The following is a 19,465-nucleotide window of genomic DNA, read 5'->3' as shown; positions in this document are numbered from 1 at the left end:
AAGTATGGGTCTTTGCAGGCCAAACTAGTTTATTTTCTCTTGTTGTCGTTGTCTAGTTTCCACCTGTGCCAGAGTTAATGTGGTCCAGAATTTTCTCAAGGATGTCCTGTAGACTGACCACTCCAATTGGTTTACGATCTTGATCGACCATGAACACTCGATGTATCTTTGCAGCTGCCATTCGAGTTATCAACTTCTTGAGTGGTTCATCCTTTGAACAACAGATGCTTGGATGTACAGCCTTGTAATCCTGTTGTCTCACTTTGGATATGAACTCACCTACAGAGAGGAAAAGGTTCTCGAAAATCCTTGTTTCATTCAATAGCTCCTTCAAGTCCCTGGCACTAATGTTGGCCAATATCTGGTTCTTCTCATCTACCACTGCGATACCATTCACTCTCTAGAGATGATGATTATTATTAATATATATATTTGTTTAGTTTGATTCACAACTTACATGCTCTGCCATCAATTGGAATGCTTCGAGAGCTCTCTTGTGATAGTTGATTGTGATCACATGCTTCTCTTCAAATCCCAGGTCTTTAAGAGATTTGTTACTCCAATTGCCCAGTTTATCAATATTCTTGGAGAGGTACTGGAGAATGGCAGACTGTGTCACAAGGTTGATGATCTTTGGTCCATGTCCACCGCTCATGTCATTGGCAATGATTGGAACTCTGTGTAGTTTGTTCTTGGACATTACAGTAATTGCCTCCAACAGAGAAGCTCCCTTGACCACTGGGATGAATGGATTCTTATTCGAGAGATCTCGGTTATCAAAGAGGTTGAGAGAACATATGAATGTTAGTAAGAAAGAGTTTAACAATAAACTATTGGTATTCATACCTGATAAGAAACTAGCGTAGGTATGAGAGAATAGGTCTTCTCTCTCTAGGAATGAGTAATAATCATTTCCAAGGAGGTCGGTGTGATGTAGAATCTGAACGACACAACATACAATATCTACAAAGTCCACCAATCCCTCTGGACGATTAAACTCGTTGAGAACTGGTGCTGAAAGTATGTTGTTCTTTGAAAGTGTCTGGCGGAGTGAAGATTGATATGTAAGTAAAGAGTCGACTTGCAAACTAATTGAGAATGATACAATTACCTCAAAAACCTTTGGAAGAGTGTCTGTGTTATGAACACATATCATCTTGTCCGACTGGGGAGGAAGATCCTCCACCAAGAAAGATGACAATAAGTTGAATGCCATTATTGAGTATAAATATTATTGTTGTTGCTCTTGTAGTTGTTGGAAAAGTTGTAAATATAAAAATAAATGTTGAATGTCTAATAATAAGGTATGTATGGTCGACTCAGTGATAAGATCAATCCATCCTAGAGGATGAAGTTTAGGCTTTGCAATGAGGAGCTTTTTTGTGTAGGCTCCAATGACCACTTTACCAGGACTGTGGTCCACTTGTACCTCGTGTCTAAAACAATTAAAAGGGCTGCCAGATGAAGTAATAGACTAAAGAGGCAACAACATGATGTTTTGCAAACTTCTAAGTTTCCATCTTTGGGTCTCGATTGTATTGTTGTTTGTTGTTTGTTGTTGTCAGACATTGGGTATTAGGTCGTATGTCACCCCTCACGATGACAAAGATCGGGTGGGTGTGCGTGTATGAATGACGACAAGTTGTTATTGCTCCGATGGGGGTTGATAGGACTGTTTGAAGTTCTCACTTAATGAGTTCCAAATAACATAGTCAGTGCTGACCAACTCTCTATCCACATTGATCTTATACTTGGATGCTGGATATATTGAAACCTTCTTGGAATCAATGTTGAAGCCACTTAATGTGCTATGTAGTAATTTAAAGAATAACTGTGATGATTGATTGATGTTGTTCAACAGGTTATTAGTTATTTGATAAAACTACAACTACTACAACTACTAAAACTAATACTCACTCTAACATATGAATTTGTTCCTTGACAGAATGGGTCACGTTCATCCTCATCACCAAGTGACGTCTCTGTGATGGGGAACTGCTGTGAGGGGAATCCAGTCACTGATTGGTTTCCACTGCTGCCAGTGACAGAGAGTGTAGGTGGTATTGTGGTGTTGTTTGTAAAGGTGATTTCAGCAGGCAGTGCCACCTCGAGGTTGCGTCCAGAGAACTTTTGTCCAATGTTCCATATGATGGCCTTTAGATTGACGTCAATGTGCAATGTGCCCGTAGTAGGTGATGCATTGACGATATGGATGTTGCCACGATTCTTGAAGGGAATGCGCATGACACAATAGTCAAAAGAGTTGGTCATCTCAGAGTTTAGCTTCAACTGTACAAGTATCTTGACGACGGTTGGTGTGATTTCCTTCATCTGGTAGAAGCCACGTACGGGTATAGTCTTGATACCGGCCACTCCATAACTGAGCACTTTGAATGTGTCCAAGGGAGGTGTGAATGTGATCTTGTTGGTGACCATGACGTCAGACGTGGTCTGTACGGTGGCATCGATGGACATATGTGTGATCGATGCCTCTGATGAGAATCCTGCGCCCACCGTGTTGGGTGGTGCACTGTAGGGTGGTGTCGTCAGATAGGCAGACACCTCTGGCAGACCTTCAAGCTCTGCTTTGCAATAGAGTGATCCAAACACCTTGCATTGATCCACCACACCTGGACTGTCGTACTGAATCGACTGAATAGTCTCTGATATGATAAAGTCCAGTTGTTGCTTTCCCTTGTGGAGGAATGGTCGCCATGCTGGTCTTCTCGGTGTAAATGTGTCGGTGGTTGGGAATCCAGACTTGATCATTGTCTTTACATTGTTAAAGTTTGAATCTGTGGGCTGTCCAAATGGTATTATGTTGGCAAAGTATACTTGAAGTTCTGGATATGGTGGCTAAAAGGAAAGATGTGTCAATGTCTGCCAGCAGTAGTAGTGGACGGTGGTTCGATATGTATGAACCTTACAGGCTTCGAAAGGAATGCTTGTGTGAAATAGGCCACCTCCTCCAAAAATGACACAGAGGCGGTGATCGATGGTAACTCTATGAGTGATGGTTTGATGGCTGTGGTCAGGTGCTCTTCGATAACTGGTATTGTGATGTAGTAGAAGTTCTTTCTCTTGATATAGACCACTGGCCACAGTCTGTCTTGATTCAGTGATATTACATGTGTGTTTGGTGTTGATTGATATACACGAAGTGATGTTGATTGTTGTTGTTGTTGTTGTGACTGCTGCTGTGTGTTATTACTACTACTACTACTATTGTTTGCAGACATTATCTCAAAGTAGAACAACTTTAGAAGATCATTGTCAGCAGGTATTGAGCTATAGTTTGTACCAGCCATCAGTCTAACCCTGACCTCGACAGTATTGATTCTTTTAGAAAAGACAACATCTGCACCTGTTGTATGCTCCTTCAATATCCATACGCCTCTTAGTGTACACATTCTATTCTCTTGTTGTTGTTGTTGTTGTTGTAATTGACTGTTGGTGACGACAATGATTAGAATTCTCAGACATCCAATAGATTTAGATTTTGATCATGTTGGTGGGTATGAATAATCATTGGAAGAATCATCAAAGGATTCCAATGTTATTGGTATAAGTTATAATCAATAGAAGATATATTATATCATCTTATTCATAAGATGGAATTATCTGGTTAGTAGTACTACTACATTGTTGACTATTAAGGAAAACAATCGAAGTTCGTACATTTCCATTTTTTCACTCTTTTCGATTGAACCTTTCCTGTCCTCATTGACACACAAACAGATAATCAGATCAAAACAAAGAGAGAGATACAAAGTAATAGAGAGAGAGAGATGACATCATTCCATCCAGGTCCAGATCACAAGGGTATCGAGATACCATACAAGCTTCAAAAGGTTGCTTACTACAGAGAGAACACCCAGGTGTGGTTCAAGTATACTCCAAAGGTCGTCAAGTCTGTTCTGATCTTTGGTGTTGCCATACCATTGTTCTGGGTATTCGCTACCATTAAGCAAGATGTAACTATCAAACAAACTCATTGTGATCTATCTATGTTATCATCTTTTCTAACAATGTTTAACATCGTCGATGACGACGACCAATACAACAACAAAAACAACAGGAGAACCAAGCACTTAACAAGACTCCAAGGAAACTATAGGTGATTGGATAAACTCATAAATATATACACACAGATCAAACGAGACAGAGTGCAGCAGCAACAGCATTAGTATCAAGAGCGCAGGTGCAATGGTCTTATCGAAATGGTGACAGTGTTGTCACATCCAGACTATCAATGACTTGACTACCAGACTCAATTGTACAATTATATATAAATGCTGTCCCAATCAATCTGAACAAAACAAGTTATATATGGTATAGGTTATATATTTATTGACACTCTTCGTTGTCGGAGAACAAGAGTTCATCATCATCAAGGATGATGTCAGATACCAATGGCTTGGTGGGACCAGTGGAGACAACAGCAGCAATCACTGTGATGTCGTCCAACTTTCCTCCGTTATAGAAATATCCGTTGAGTCCAGCGTTCTTGGCAAACGGTGTGAAGGCTGTGGTAGACTTTGCTACCTCGTAGGCACGTGCCGCGATCATCCTGGCCAGTCTCTTTGGGCTGTCACGGTACTTGATGGCGATGCGGCAAATCTCGTCGTCGAATAGGTTGTCAAAGACACCGTCGGTGCCCACGACAATTATATCTCCCTCCTCCACGGTAAGTGCCGTCACGACAGAGTGGGTGGGACGGTCAATTGACTGGGTACCCAACTGGAAGGGCATGTTGAAGGCGTGCTGCTGCTCACGAGTTCTAAAGATGATGTCTACGCCACGGATGACGAGATAGCCACTGTCACCCAGGTTGGCAGAGGTGAGCATGTCGTCCTCGAGCACTACGATGCAACATGTGCTGCTTCCCTTGATGTCCTGAGAGTAGATATATCCCTTCTCCATGATGTCCACTGGATGGCGATTGGCACTCGTGTCGTTAGTGGCCAACTTGGATCCCTCCATTAGGTTGTTTGAGTAGAGGCTTGGATCGACTCCAACGTCGCCCCATCCTCCAACACCGTCGGCCACACCAAGTACCTTGCGGTCGTTGCTGATAAAGTTAGCGTCCTCACCACCCTTGTGTCGTTTGTTTGGGTGGGGGATTACACAGATACCCGAGTCAAAGTGGAGGCCGTGAGACGAAGATGCGTTACTCTCTTCGTTGCTAGAGTCGAGGGCATTGGTGGCCTGGTCACTGAAGCGGGTACCTGGTGATTGCAGTGCAGACATTGCTAGCAGCTCTTGCTTGCTGTCGGTGGTGGCGGCATTATCGTCCTCCTCAGTGGTGGCCTCCTCTGCCTCTTGGCATTTGGTTTCGTTGGCTGATGGCAAGTCCTCACTGTCCTCATTGGCCTCCAAGACAGCGTCACTGGAGGAGGTGTTGTTGACAGAGACCTTCTCAAAGGCACCAGCAAAGAGTCCTTTGAAGAGGGAGGCGTTGGCAGCAGTGGTAACAGCGGTTGGGTCGTTGACGCATTCAATCTCAGAGAGCAACTGATGGTTGGACGCTAGTAGAGTTGGGGAGAGCAACACACCGAGGTGAGTCTTTGACTTGTTTGAGTTATTGTTGTTATTGGAGTTGTTATTATTACTTTGTTGTTGTTGTTGCTTTCCACTGTTAAATCGGAAACCGTTGTTACTGTTGTTGAAGCGATAGTGATGATAGTTGTGTTGTTGTTGTTGTTGTTGTTGGGTAAAAGACGAGGAAAAGAATCGGTAACCTCGTTGGCGTTCGGTGGCAGAGTCAATGATGCGCTTTGATGTAAATGTGTTGTTGTTGGTGTTGGTGTTGTTAAAGTGTCTCTTGAAGTTAATGTTGTTGGTGGTGTTGCAGAGTGATCGTTGGTTCTGCCACTTTATATAGTTTGATATCTTCAACGAGTTGAGAACACGTATATTGTATTGATGAGTGTTGTTGGTGGCAGTGGTGGATGGCGATGTTCCTACGACTACATTCTTTGAGTCTCTAAGTAGTGAGGTGTTGAATAGTCTAAATTGTTTACTCATCTTTGTTTATATATTTATTATATATATAATGGGTATATATTTATATTTATATTATTAATAGTATGCGTGGTTAATATGTGATTGGTAATTGTAATGTTGTTGTGTTATGTTAATTATAAAGTGTAATGATATATAGTTTTATATATATAATATATCTTATTGTTAATATATATATCTATATAGTTATTATTATTATTATTATTATTATTTGTAAACAATCACATAAAAACACTCACAATCGACAATGTTAAAAAGTTGCGCGACAAAAGCAATTGTAGGCTCCTGTTGTGAGACTCGTATTTTGAAAATTAAATTAAAAAAAAATCCGAAAAAGGGGACCGTTAATCCTTTTGATGGCGAATGTCGTTGAGTTCTTTTGATTGGTTTGATTGATCTGGCCACTAGATCTAGATCTGTTTTAATGATGTCGGTCCAATTTAATAGGTAGCAGTTTATATGATTAATATATATATATATATATATATATTACTCTTATAATAACAATGAGTTAATGGTCATCTGATCAAGAATTTACCAAGAAATACATTGGTTGATGAGTGTATGGTATTGATTGGCGCCAAAATTAACGAATTCACCACGTGGCACCCAACAACATTGTTGTGATGACTCACCCCAGGGAGCGAAGCGGTGTTTGTATGTGTGATTACCACCAAACTTTATTACTACTACCGCTCAGACTTGATCACAATGCGCCATCATTCCATGTAGCAACTCCTTTAGGTCATTAACATATCGTGTCCTTTGCAAACGATCCATGTTGTTGCTGTTTTCCTCCATGAGGTTGAAGAATTGTTTGCCACAGTCCTTCATCTGTCTCAGTGTCTCAGCTATATTCCTCGATCGGTTTGGGCCTGCAGCAGCTGTTGTTGTCGGATAGACCAAATCAAACTGTGTCTTTACATTGCCATTGTTGGTGTTTGTGTTGTTGTTGTTGTTGTTATTGCTATTATTGTTGCCACCACCAACATGGTGACCATTTTGACCAATATGTTGTTGTTGTTGTGATTGTTGCCTTGCGAGCTGCATGAGAGTATTGCTGTCCAGTTTGGTAAGCATATCGATCTGTTTGTTGTCCTCCTCCTCAAATGTAAACTCTATACTGCCAATCGGTTCAATGACACTATGCAGTTGGTTATCGAATGCTCTGCAAAGATCATTTGGCAGTGTTGGCTTTGACTTGACTTTCTTTGAGTAGTCTGTTATGAGACTGTTATGTGATTATCAGTCAGTAGGTGTTAGGAATATAGATGTGAGCGTGTCATTTTAAACATACGATTGGACCTGATAACGAAGTGGCCAACTGTCGCCAATCGATGAGATCAAATGTGTGATTATCTTGTTAATAGTTCGTATGGTGGTTTGGAAGCTCATCTGATCCATTTGGTCCACGACATTCAGAGATAGAAGTGAATGTAGTAGTTGACTGATGGCGCATACCAATGGTGAGATATCATCTATTGTCGACACAGAGTTCAACAGCTATGGTAGGTTTGGATGACCATGATGGTGATTAGTATACAACTATTCGATTACTTTCTATCGATAAGGTCCACTTACATTTGGTATTTGTTTTGGTAGTAAGGCAGAGGAAAGGCTTGCCAGCTTGAGCAATATAAGTTCCACAATGTTCGGATTGGATGAAACAGATGATTTGGAGGTGGATGAAATGTTGTTGAGTGTCTGAATGTATACATCAATCAGCTGTGACTTGGCATGAAGTGAGATAAGATCCGCGTGGATAGATTCAAATAGGTATAGGGTATTGATCTATGTCATAGTGTTCATGTTAGAGGATGAAGGTGATCAAGGTGATATGTGTATGTCAAATAATTACCATTGTTTCAAGGTCATTCGTGTCGAGACTGGTCTTGAGTGATTGGATAGAGGTGTAGCATACATCATCAATGCTGTTGAGAATAGTCTGGCTGGTGTTTGATGTGTGGACCAATGACTTAAAGAATAATATCGGCAGTGAAGGAAATTCATAAAGAGGTGTCTGCTTGGGCATTAGTGCATCCTGCACTAGGACTTTATATATATCGATCTGATGATTGGTGTAAGTATTATTGTTTGATCGTTCGTTCGATAGTATAATACTTATACTTACTTGCTTTGTGTGATCGTTGAGGAAACATCGCAGGAGCATTGAGAAGCAACCATAAAAGTCATCATGATTGTTTAGGTCCTTGTTGCTGTACAGTTGGGCCAAATGTAGTATGTAAGTGTAGCTGAGGTTGTAGAGAGGTGTGTTTGAGCCAAAGCGAATGGTAAATTCCCATAGATGACTGGCAGCTCGTTGAATGACTTTGGATGTGCTGATTACATTCTTAGCCAATGAAACAATGAGAGAGTTGCCAATCATTGATGGATTGTTTGCAATGAGTTTGGAGCAGGACCTGATCGTATCGTCAAAGAGTGATGGTATACCAGGGCAATGAGGCAGTAGATCCATGCTGAGCATGAGGAGGGAGAGAAGTGAATCAATGGAAATAGTTATGTTGGCCATGGGTAAACGATTGAACAATGATTGAATAGCTTTCAACTTTCCAATTGTCCTGCTTTTAAGTTGATCTGGTTGTTGTTGCTGTATATTTTGAGTGTTCGCTGATTTGTTACTGTAGTGCTGTAGTTGGAAAAGGTTGTTGAATATGCTCTCGCCTTGCAGTTGTAGCAACAATGAGATGTGTTCCTCCATGATCTCCTGTATTTGGTTAGAGATGAGTGATCCAGAGGGTATGTGTGTGCCAAGATATGTGTAGGAGTCGATGATATGATTGGCGTAGAAATCCAACGACAGGAACTTGTTGGAAAACAGTCGGTAGAAGATTTGGACACCATTCGAGTAGAACTTGAACAACTTTAAATATTTGGGACTAGTCTGTTCAGTGCCATTCTAGATGGAGACATAATGGTTAATATGTATATCTTGAAGATGGATTGTTTGATGTAGTAGGTACCTTTTTGGTGATGTTAATCATCTCGACAAGGTTGTGATAGGCGGCGGTGGCAGTCTTTTCGAATGTGTTGCGGTACTCGACATGATTGCTAATCTTGGGATTGGAGCTGATGAATGCCTGTATCGACTTGTATGTGTTCAACAGTGTTGGAAAGCTTGTATCTATTCCAACTTCGAATACACTAAACAGATCTAAACAATCTATGTTTGGTTAACGGCTATGATGTTAGAGTTAAGTTGCCCTATGTCTCATTGATGATTCAATTTACATTGTGTCAGACTGGATAGAGGTGAGCTTGGTGAAAAGAAGCCTTCAACAGTGGATTGCTCTCTGATAAGGACATAGAGTGACTCGATCTTCTTGAGGATTGCATCGCACTGTTTATCGAGATGTCGTTGTTGGTTGCCCAGATCTATGACCACCTTTTGATCGGCGAGTTGTTTGGTCACCTCTTTATATTGCTTCGACTGCTTCAACATTGTAAATACGATCGAGAACAGTGGACGAATCTGTTGAGCAGATAGAGGCTCAAGACGTGTAATATGATTGAACATATTGGTGTATAGGTCGACAAACACCTCCTGTACCTCCAGAGTAAGTAGTATTTCCTCGTCCAACTCTGCTATATCATTGTCGGTTGCAGAGGCAACCACTTTCGCAGCACGTCCAACAAGTTGAGCTTTGAGTCGCTGTGTGAAGCTCTCTGACAGTGACAATGTCTTGTCGATGAGCATTGACATGAACTGGATCACCTCTAACCTCTCTCTACAGTAGGTCGATATGAAAGGAATTGCAAGTTTCCATGCCAAGAATGAAGTAGTTTGATCGTTAGAGTCGATGTATCTCTTATGATTGTTGTGTTGTAGGTGGTATGTTAATATTATGGTTGTTGATTGTTGTTGAACCGAGCTGTCAAGAAGATATACCTGTATTATTGAATTGAGACCATTCTTTATATCTTTGGTGTTGGTATTCTGTTGTTGCTGCTGCTGACTTTGGACCACACCAACAACAAGGTCATTCAGATAGGATCGTATTGAATCAACATGCTGTAGTTGTTGTTGTTGTGGTTGCAAGAGCTGCTGCATACATTCATGCATATCTGTCGTTGTATTTATGTGTTGTTGTTGTCGATCAGTAGTCATTGTTATGTGTACCTGTGTTGTTCAGGGATGAAGAGATAAGAGACCTTTTTGTGTTTACTATTATTTCTAAGAAGATAATACTTTTTTGCAATTCCAATGGAATATCTGATTGTTTATTTGCCCTTAACATGCGCATGCCTACAATAATAATCGAGTTATCACTCTTATGATCTACTTCTTGATCTTCTATTGCGTCGTCCACCTCCAGCTCTGTGTATTTATGTGGGTGTTGGTGTATGTTAGATAACTTGGAACAGCAGCAATCAACTATAATGCATGTCATCATTATTCATACCTAGGAGGAGGAGATCTTCCTCGTCTATTTGGTGAGTACGGTCTGTAGTGGCCTGATTTATTATTCCTGCCTCCACCGCCGCCACCACCACCGCCTCTATTTCTTTGTGGCATCTTCTTCTTTATAAATCGTACAACAATTACATTTCCATCAATCTGTCCCTGTTATATTGGTAGTGGTAAAGGTTAGTCCATGATTGGTCCATTCTGGATAGATCGGTAATACATACTCCGTCCAAATATTTCTTTGCCTTGTTTCTCTCCTCCTTGTCCTCAAACGAGACAAAGGCGATGCCCAGAGGAAGATCCTTCTCTTTGTCCCAGAGCAGGTTTACATCCTTTACCTTGCCAAAGTACTCGAATATCTCCTTGATATGCTCCTTTGTAACGTTGGGTGTCAATCGATCCACTCGCAACGGTGACAAACTGGCCGACCGTGATCTTGACCTTGACTGTCGCTTCTCTGATTCGCCTTGAGTCGCTGTGTTTGCCTGGGATGTCCTCGTACCATTGTCCATGGGTGATCTCTTGTTCCTTCTGATGGGTGATCGTGAATCTTGACGCCTGACTGGTGATCTCCTTCTTAATGGTGGAGTCCTTCTGGGTGGTGATCTTGAGTCGCCCCTCCTAATCGGTGACCTTGAGCCACCTCTCCTGATTGGTGATCTTGATGCGCCTCGTCTTAATGGTGACCTTGAGCCACCTCTCCTGATCGGTGATCTTGATCCTCCTCTTCTAATCGGTGATCTTGATGCACCCCTTCTTATCGGTGATCTTCTAATTGGTGACCTTGATCCACCACCTCTTCTGATTGGGGACCTAGAGTCGCCCCTTCTGATTGGTGACCTCGAATCTCCTCGCCTCATTGGTGACCTTCTGATTGGTGATCTTGAGCCACCTCGTCTCATGATTGGTGATCTTGATCTGCCTCTTCCACCTCCTCGTCTCATGATTGGTGACCTTGATCTTGACCTCCTTCCGCCACCAACGCCACCACCTCTTCTCATTGGGGGTGGCGGTGATCTCCTACCGAGAGGAGAGCGAGATGGTCTCCTGCCAAGTGGTGATCGTCGCATTGGTGAAGGTGATCGTGACATTCTTCTGCGTCTGTCTGGTGAAGGTGAAGGAGAGTATCGACCTCTTCTGATTGGTGATCTGCCACCACCACCATATCTTGGTGATGGTGATCTCCTGACACCACCATATCGTGGTGAAGGTGATCTGGAGTTGAGCCTTCTCCTTGGACTGTAGCCGCCACGAGGTGAAGGTGATCTTGAGCCGACAGCACGTGGAGGCAATGGAGCTCTCCTCTCCCAACTTCTGCTTCTACTTCTGCTTCTGCTAGGTCTGATTGGTGGCAATGGAGCAACACCATTGTTACTCTGTTGTTGTGTATCTCCTCCACCTTCTCCATTGGTGGTGGACTCATTCATCTTTATGTCTGACATATGTTGTAATCTGCTGATTATCTATATATGTATGTATGTATGTTGTGTTGAATGTTAATTCATTGATTGATGAAGTGGATACAAGTGAACATACCAATACACACAACAACTTGATTTCAAAAAAAAAAAAACATCTATTGAGTACTCCAATACAGTCACTCAATGTTGGGGAATGAACATATTAATATTGTTACATTTAGGGATGGATCTCTAAACATATAAACCTTTATTCTTTGGTATAGATTATTCTATAAGGTCTTATTCCGGAAGTATCTCATATATAACCAAAGATATACATATAACTTCAAATTATATAAAATAAAAAAATTAATCGTTCGTTGTAAAACAAGTAGATGACGAAGAACTCAAAACATTAGTAGTTGCAGATTGAGTCAATCAGAGTACATATATTTGTATTTATATAAACATATATATATATATATATATATTATAAACAACGACCAGTACAATAACAATGGAGGTCACAAAGTATCAATCATTCATTCATGGATTCTCGATCGACTATCCAAAGGGATGGAAGGTCAGTGAGAACATGGGATTCTCAGCCGTCATCTTCACGCCACCAATACACTCTCAACAATCACAAGAGAGCACAATGTTAAACTTGAATGTCTCTATTCAAGATCTTTCAAGTAGGTAGCTGTTGCAACAATAACAACCAACACCAGCATCAAGAAACTGACATTGAACATGACGCTCAAACCACCAAACAAACAAACCAACAACTAGATGCTACAAATGGCAATGGCATCCCATCACCGGATGACTTCCTAAACATCTCGATACAGCAAGTGAGCCAAATGGGTGCTCGTGCCCTCAAGCATGGACCAACAAAGATTGGACCAGCTCACGCCCAATACGATGGATACTTCATGTCCTACATGTTGGAAAACGAAGGAAGTGGCATTGTGAAGATCAACCAGTCTTTCTTCATCAACAACACCTTTACCTACGTTGTGACACTCTCGGTGCCATCTCGTGAGCCCAGCCTCATCGAGGCCTATGAGAAGGCTGTGGCCTCGTTCACAATCTTTGCACCAAAGGGACTAAAGACTGTTATGCTCTCTGCCGACAGCAACGATGTAGACATTGTGGGCAACAGCATGAGATATAGCCTATTCACACCAAACAACTGGATCAACACTAATAGCAGCAGCAGCAACAGCAACAACGGCAGAACCTCATATAGCTACAAGGCCCCCATAGGTGACATCAAGCTCGATCACTCTGTCGAGGTGCTTGCCAACCAATCGACTGCCAAGGCCTACTGCAGCAAGGCTGAGAACACTCTGAGAATGAGGAGCACAAAGGACAGCTTCGTCGATAGGTCCATCACGTTGGGTAAGCTCCTGACAATGCCAGCCGTTGGTGGCGAGGCCAAACGCTTCATCTTTACCAGAGCACAGAGGGAGTACCAGGTGGCCATCGTCGTCATTGGTGACTGTGCATTCACAACCACTCTGGAGACGACCAGTGGCGATATGGAGTACTTTAACAATCTGTTTGACGCCATCGTCTCGAGCTTCCGTGTCAACGAGATTGGTGCTAAGGATGCCGAGGGTGGTGCACTCGAGTACAAGGTCTTTGCCCATCTGATCAAGTCGTTCGTCGTCAATGTGCCCTTGTCCTTCAAGATGTCAGACAAGCTCTCCACCAATGATGCCGTGCTTTTCTACGTCAAGGATCCAGAGATGCCAGTGTTCAGCATGACCTTTGAGGACATGGGATCCATCGTGGCGCAGGAGGACTACAAGCAACTGATTCTCCAGTTCCACAACGAATCGATGCAAGGTGCCAAAATCGTCGCCGATAGACCATCCCGATTGGATCACTACAAGGCCAGCACCGTAGAGATGATGGGATTCGATCCACAAATGGGTAACCATCGTCGTGTCGTGTTCAAATGCTCGGTGGTCCGCCGTCGTTTCGGAGTGCTCTTGTCACTCAGCACCAACAAGACAGAATTTGAGGGTGTGTACAACTCAAGCTTCTTTGTCTTTGATTCATTTAAATTGATATAAACATTCATTCATTCAATCAATCAATTAACATCATCAAGAATCGATTCGATCTTTTCATACGAAGCATCGTGAATCGGCGATGTGTGGTCAACTTTTCAAACAAAAACATGGTCACATTGTCCAAGATTGTGCAATTACCTCATCATCGGCGAAAGACGAGTCGTTTGGGCTGGAATAATTGTTTACGACATACTAATTAATGTGAACAATAAGAATGAAGGTTTTAATTAATGTGATCAGTGACTTCTGTAGTAATAAGATACTGCAGTTGAAGAAGAAATATTAATTGTAAGTTATCATTCAAGCAACTTCATATCAAACTTTGTTGTCATGACTCATTGTTGATTAAACTATCATCAACTCGTGTGTGTTAATTAAATTTATTTTATTTTTATTTACTTTCAAAACCTGGAAACTCTGGAATCACATCAATCTTACCTACCCTGGGTAGGTGTCAACACCAAGCGACACTCTTGTAGTTTTCACTTTCATTATATACTTATAATATTTATCTTTCTTTCCTTTATAATAAATTATCAATATATTAACATAACAAACTAATCATTTATTATTATTAGTTAAATAAGAATGGATCTTTCAAAATTGTTGAATCCTCCAAATCAAGAGACAGATGAAACAAGATCAATTTACAATGGAACTACTATTACAAATAAGTTAACTTTAGAATCACCATTTGTCGAGTCATTGTCAATTTCAACACTAGAGCTATCCTCCCCTTTATATATTTCACCAGTATCACCTATTTCACCTAGAGTGGACAGTACGACGCCAACAATGTATACGCCGAGATCAACTTCACCTCTATCTTTACAACCTTCAACAGTAGTTCCATTTAATATTAATAATAATAATAATAATATATATCAAGTAGTTCCAAGAAAAGATTTAATCACTCCGCAGAAGAAACATAGAAAGAGTTATGAGGTGTCAAGGAAGCTCGAGATATTGGCAGAGAAGGACAAACATGGACTTGCTTATGTAGTAGCTACCTATGGAATCTCAAGAAGTATAATTTCCAGGTGGCAAACAAATATAGACAAGTACAGGCAGTTTGAAAAGAAGGGTCTAAAGAAATTACACCGAGGACCAAAGTCATCTTTCAGTTTAATCGAGGAGCAAATTATCATTGATCGTCTAGAGGAGATGAGGTCTGCAAACCAATCTGACTTTGTGGGCAGTGATGCAATCAAAAGTGTCGCTCTTCAGTTATCTACTGAGATTGGAAACAACAATTTCAAAGCTTCGTCAGGTTGGCTGGAGAACTTTAAGCAAAGGCATCATCTTAGGTGAAACAATCAAGGTGATAATAAATTTTAAAGAGTAAGGAGAATTATAATCATAATGTTAGAAAGGATCAATGCCCCAGGGCTACATAAAGATAAAATTACATTGATAGTTGATTAATTAATGGGATAGTGGGTTTAACACTTTTGTGGCAATCCAAACCTTTGATTAAAATCAAACGTCGTCAAGTTATAATTGCCTGTCATCAGTTATACACACCTTTGAGTCGTGTCATCTACTCTGAAATAATTATGTGTGATTGCCATTATTTATGTGTGTGTGTGTGTGTGTGTGTGTGTGTTTGATTGTGTATGTGTGTGTTTGATTGTGTATTTGTGATCTGTGTGTGTGTTTGTTTGTGAGTATGATTGTGTGTATGTTTAATTTATAGAATGATAGTTAGTTGACACAATGTTACCTTTTTAGATTCCATTGCCGTTCCATCCCCAGTGGCTTAATTATAAACAATCACTAGTGATCACCATTATCAACTCCATCATTCTCATTAAATATATAAAGGCCAATCTTTGTTGAATTCAAATATATTTATTTATAATTATTATCCAATTAATTAGGAATCAAGAAACAGAGTTATTCAATAACAAACAATGAATATTTTAAATATCAAATCATTATCGTTAATATTATTAGTGTTTAGCAGTACCGCCTACTCTCAAAATGGTTTATCACCTTGTGGAGTATGTATTCAGCTTTCTCTTTTTGATTTTTAAATAGTTGAACCAATATTAAACAAATTATTATCTCCACTTCTAGGTTGCATCTGCTATATGGAATGCTCAATACTCGAGTTGGTCCGATGGACAAGGTGCCTGTACGTTACCAAAGCCTACTGATATAGGTGTAGCCGGACTGAACACCAACTACTTCTCAAAACTAACTGGATCTGGAATGTGTGGCGCTTGTTTCAACTTAACTGGCCCTGCTGGATCCACAATTGTTAAGGTTGTTGACAGTTGTAACTCAGTGGACCTTTGTCTTCAGACTCAACATGCTCATTTTATCGTATCACCAGAGGACTATTTCAAGATCAATGGTGAGAATAAGGCCACTATGTATAACGTTGGCTATCAACTCGTCACCTGCCCAGCCCTTGATGACTTCAAAGTTACCTTGAGCGGTGCCACCGATACCAATGATTTCACTTACTACTTCAGCGCCACAATCAGTGGTTTCACCGTCCCAATCAAGACTGTTGAGGTCACTGTAGGTGGGGTCTACTCATCGATGAAGTACCAAGGTGGAATATGGGTCTGGAACAAAGTTAACACAGGATTTACCTTTCCCTCAACAATGAGGATAACAACTCAAACAATGCAACAAATTCTGTTCTCTGCTCAATCCGGCTCAAGAGTTCTTCCAAACTTTAATCAGACAGCAATCCAGGACACCTGCCCCATGCCAGTAACACCTACCTACATCTACCAGAATGCCCTTGCAGCAGGTTGGGTCGATGGAAGTTGGTTCGCAGTGGAGAGCAATCTAAAGGACCACACAATATCATCAGGAGCTAACATTCTAAAGGGACTATCACCATGGGGAGGAGTCAAGTTGATCAACGCAGAGCAGTTCTCCACAGTTGGTCTAAAGTACTTGGTATTCGACGCCTTGTCAAACATTTCCAATGCCCAAGTGACAATCTTCTTCCAGGGTGACCACAACTCTACCGTTGTTTTGGAGTCTGAAACATTTGCCTCGTACAACGTCTCTGTCAAGGATCTGATTGTGTCTACTGATGACCTTGTTAACTCAATATCTTTCCAGAACAACCAGCCCACATCCATCAAGCTCCTTCTGGCCAACATCAGATGGGTATATGAGACCAATGTTACAGTTCCTCCAGGAGTAGTGACTATCCCCGTGATCAAACCATCTACCTCTACTACCGCTGGTTCGACCTCTGGATCAGCAGGAGCAACTACCACAGCTGACATTACTACTGCGTCGACCACTGCCTCAATGACCACAACTACTGGTGATGTAGAGGGATCCAATCCAAGTGGATCATCACAAGAGGGATCTTCTTCTGGACATCACTTGTCCCCTGTTGCTTTATTGTGGATGGTATCAATGTTGTTGACATCAGCATTGATGTAATCAATCAAATACGACTACCTTGTACACATCGTCCGATTAATAAATACTAAATGTTAATTATATTTAAAACAAGTTGTAGTTTGTTGTTGATTGATTGTTAACACTCTCTTCCTTTATTTGTGAGTGGTATGTGTGTGTTGTGATGTCTATGTCTTTATGATTGATGTTGTGGATGGTGGGTGGTGAATAACATGTTGTCTTAGAGTACGATATTCGAAGCGAGTGATGTAAGATCATTTCCTCTTTAGAGAGATGGATGTTACTCACCCACTTGTGATGGTGGATTATGGATGATGATGATGAGGTTTGAAGGATGATGATGCATGTCCTTGGTCATCGCTGACTTGTGTGATGTGTACAAGTATTGTCATATTTTTAAACAATCACTAACCAATAATTATTAATTAATAAATTAATATAAACAAATTAGAATGATATATAGTAATAATAGAAAATATATATGTATATTATTTTTTTGTATATTTATTATCCAATCATTTATTCAACCAGTAATATCATCTGATCCAGTAGCACTAAGTCCTTGTGGTGTAAGTTTAACAGTTTAATAACACCTTGAAATTATTAGTACTAATATAATTTACACAGTCTGGATCTGCTAAACCAACATTACAACTACCCAAAGGACAATGTAACCTTCCAGCACCAACTCAAATGAGTGTTGCTGCAGTTGGAATAGGATTCTACTCTGGTGGAAAGAGATGTGGTGAATGTTATAGAGTGGCAGGACCAAAAGGATCACTTATTGTTATGATCATTGATGTTTGCAACCAAGGAGAGGAGTGCTATCAGACAGATAGAGCTCACTTTATGTTGTTGAACACTGACTTTTATCGAATAGCTCCGACCAACCAGACATTGGAGATCTACTCTTTAGCCTATCAACAAGTTAGTTGTGAGCATGAGGGTAATATCAATGCCACATTCAATGGAGGAGGAGATGGACACACAGACTTTGCCTACTACTTTAGAGTTTCTCTCTACGGAATGACTGTCGGAATAAGGACACTTCAAGTGATGGGACTAGGCATGACAGGATTCCAAAAGATGAAATATGAGAATGGAGGCTTCACTTGGAACAAACTAGATGAGTCTGTCAAGTTTATCTTCCCTGGCACATTGCTAATCACATCATTTGACAACGAGACCGTCACCTATGAGTTTGACAAGGTTGTGCCATTCAAGGTCTATGACACTCACAAACAATTCACACCAATACCCTCAATAGACAACTCATCAACAGAGTGTGTCATGGGACTGGTTCAACAATATATCTACGATGACCATGTACTCTTTGGATGGGACTCCTACAATAGTTTCAACTTCTCAGAGTACACAGTGGCCGATACATCAGATCCATTCAGTGGTTTATCTTGTATAAGGATAACTTTGAATCCAAGAGGTGGACTTACATTCAGTCGAGATGGTGGCTTTGCAACCAAGTACCTTCAGAGCATCTCCTTCGCAGCAAGGTCCACAGAGTCATCGACGGTCCGAGTGTTCTTTGGCCGCTTTGGAGGATATGTACTCTCGTCCAAACTGAACTCACAATGGCAGAACTTCCATATACCAGTCAGAGATCTAGATCCTTCAGCAATCGAGTACATGATAACGTTCTACAACAACCAAGACCGTCAGATTACCTTCTACTTTGATAACTTCAAGTGGGACTTTACCAATGATTCACCGTATGAGCCATCTGTCAATATAGACACGACATCATTCAATCCGACAACAACATCCGGCTCTGCATTGAACCCTGCAACGACAAAGGCTGAGCTACCAACAAGTTTGGGTGATTTGTTCCCTACCACCACTGGTGGAGGCAGTAGTAACACTGGTGGTACAGGAACAGTTACCGACGGCACTCCTTCGACACTGGACATTTCTGACGATGTTACGTCCACCACTGCTGGCAAGACTATGACCACAGGCAAACATGGCAAGCTAAGCAAGACAGGTGGTATGACTTCATCTGATGCTACAGGTAGCAAAGTAATTGGGAATCAGTCCTATTTTAATAGTTTAGTAATGGTTGTAACTGTGTTGGTATTATCAACCATTTAATAATAAATTCAACCAATAGAACATTG

At 41.0% G+C, this 19,465-nt stretch overlaps 10 protein-coding genes across 10 annotated transcripts; 5 read left to right on the top strand and 5 right to left on the bottom strand.

Annotated features, from left to right (window-relative positions):
• Positions 1 to 52: 52 nt before the first annotated feature.
• Positions 53 to 1,216, bottom strand: SAMD00019534_000230 (hypothetical protein; the record flags this gene model as incomplete). Its single annotated transcript, XM_012903456.1, has 4 exons — positions 53 to 400; positions 458 to 768; positions 847 to 1,042; positions 1,112 to 1,216. 4 exons carry the CDS (start codon positions 1,214 to 1,216, stop codon positions 53 to 55), a joined length of 960 nt encoding a protein of 319 aa, XP_012758910.1.
• A 435-nt stretch (positions 1,217 to 1,651) lies between these two features.
• On the bottom strand, positions 1,652 to 3,410 carry SAMD00019534_000220 (hypothetical protein; the record flags this gene model as incomplete). Its single annotated transcript, XM_012903455.1, has 3 exons — positions 1,652 to 1,831; positions 1,918 to 2,856; positions 2,928 to 3,410. Coding segments are annotated over 3 exons (1,602 nt in total), but the record flags the coding sequence as incomplete, so codon positions are not given.
• Positions 3,411 to 3,788: 378 nt separating this feature from the next.
• SAMD00019534_000210 (hypothetical protein) lies at positions 3,789 to 4,117 on the top strand (the record flags this gene model as incomplete). Its single annotated transcript, XM_012903454.1, has 2 exons — positions 3,789 to 3,974; positions 4,079 to 4,117. 2 exons carry the CDS (start codon positions 3,789 to 3,791, stop codon positions 4,115 to 4,117), a joined length of 225 nt encoding a protein of 74 aa, XP_012758908.1.
• Positions 4,118 to 4,347: 230 nt separating this feature from the next.
• SAMD00019534_000200 (hypothetical protein) lies at positions 4,348 to 6,027 on the bottom strand (the record flags this gene model as incomplete). Its single annotated transcript, XM_012903453.1, has 1 exon — positions 4,348 to 6,027. One exon carries the CDS (start codon positions 6,025 to 6,027, stop codon positions 4,348 to 4,350), a length of 1,680 nt encoding a protein of 559 aa, XP_012758907.1.
• A 693-nt stretch (positions 6,028 to 6,720) lies between these two features.
• SAMD00019534_000190 (hypothetical protein) lies at positions 6,721 to 10,105 on the bottom strand (the record flags this gene model as incomplete). Its single annotated transcript, XM_012903452.1, has 8 exons — positions 6,721 to 7,255; positions 7,322 to 7,527; positions 7,606 to 7,815; positions 7,883 to 8,092; positions 8,156 to 8,941; positions 9,006 to 9,205; positions 9,274 to 9,850; positions 9,932 to 10,105. 8 exons carry the CDS (start codon positions 10,103 to 10,105, stop codon positions 6,721 to 6,723), a joined length of 2,898 nt encoding a protein of 965 aa, XP_012758906.1.
• A 212-nt stretch (positions 10,106 to 10,317) lies between these two features.
• Positions 10,318 to 11,892, bottom strand: SAMD00019534_000170 (hypothetical protein; the record flags this gene model as incomplete). Its single annotated transcript, XM_012903450.1, has 3 exons — positions 10,318 to 10,360; positions 10,446 to 10,606; positions 10,675 to 11,892. Coding segments are annotated over 3 exons (1,422 nt in total), but the record flags the coding sequence as incomplete, so codon positions are not given.
• Positions 11,351 to 11,695, top strand: SAMD00019534_000180 (hypothetical protein; the record flags this gene model as incomplete). Its single annotated transcript, XM_012903451.1, has 1 exon — positions 11,351 to 11,695. One exon carries the CDS (start codon positions 11,351 to 11,353, stop codon positions 11,693 to 11,695), a length of 345 nt encoding a protein of 114 aa, XP_012758905.1.
• Positions 11,893 to 12,367: 475 nt separating the features above from the next.
• Positions 12,368 to 13,934, top strand: SAMD00019534_000160 (hypothetical protein; the record flags this gene model as incomplete). Its single annotated transcript, XM_012903449.1, has 2 exons — positions 12,368 to 12,545; positions 12,643 to 13,934. The coding sequence occupies 2 exons, from the start codon at positions 12,368 to 12,370 to the stop codon at positions 13,932 to 13,934; spliced, it is 1,470 nt and encodes a 489-aa protein (XP_012758903.1).
• Positions 13,935 to 15,847: 1,913 nt separating this feature from the next.
• On the top strand, positions 15,848 to 17,354 carry SAMD00019534_000150 (hypothetical protein; the record flags this gene model as incomplete). Its single annotated transcript, XM_012903448.1, has 2 exons — positions 15,848 to 15,937; positions 16,014 to 17,354. The coding sequence occupies 2 exons, from the start codon at positions 15,848 to 15,850 to the stop codon at positions 17,352 to 17,354; spliced, it is 1,431 nt and encodes a 476-aa protein (XP_012758902.1).
• Positions 17,355 to 17,990: 636 nt separating this feature from the next.
• SAMD00019534_000140 (hypothetical protein) lies at positions 17,991 to 19,433 on the top strand (the record flags this gene model as incomplete). The annotated part of the gene is made up of 1 exon (XM_012903447.1): positions 17,991 to 19,433. A coding segment is annotated over one exon (1,443 nt), but the record flags the coding sequence as incomplete, so codon positions are not given.
• Positions 19,434 to 19,465: the final 32 nt, after the last annotated feature.

This window comes from Acytostelium subglobosum (genome assembly GCF_000787575.1).
Source record: "Acytostelium subglobosum LB1 DNA, scaffold: scaffold1, whole genome shotgun sequence".
NCBI lineage: Eukaryota > Evosea > Eumycetozoa > Acytosteliales > Acytosteliaceae > Acytostelium > Acytostelium subglobosum.
The sequence above is the reverse complement of the archived record's forward strand: the minus strand, read 5'-3'. Positions and strand labels throughout refer to the sequence as shown.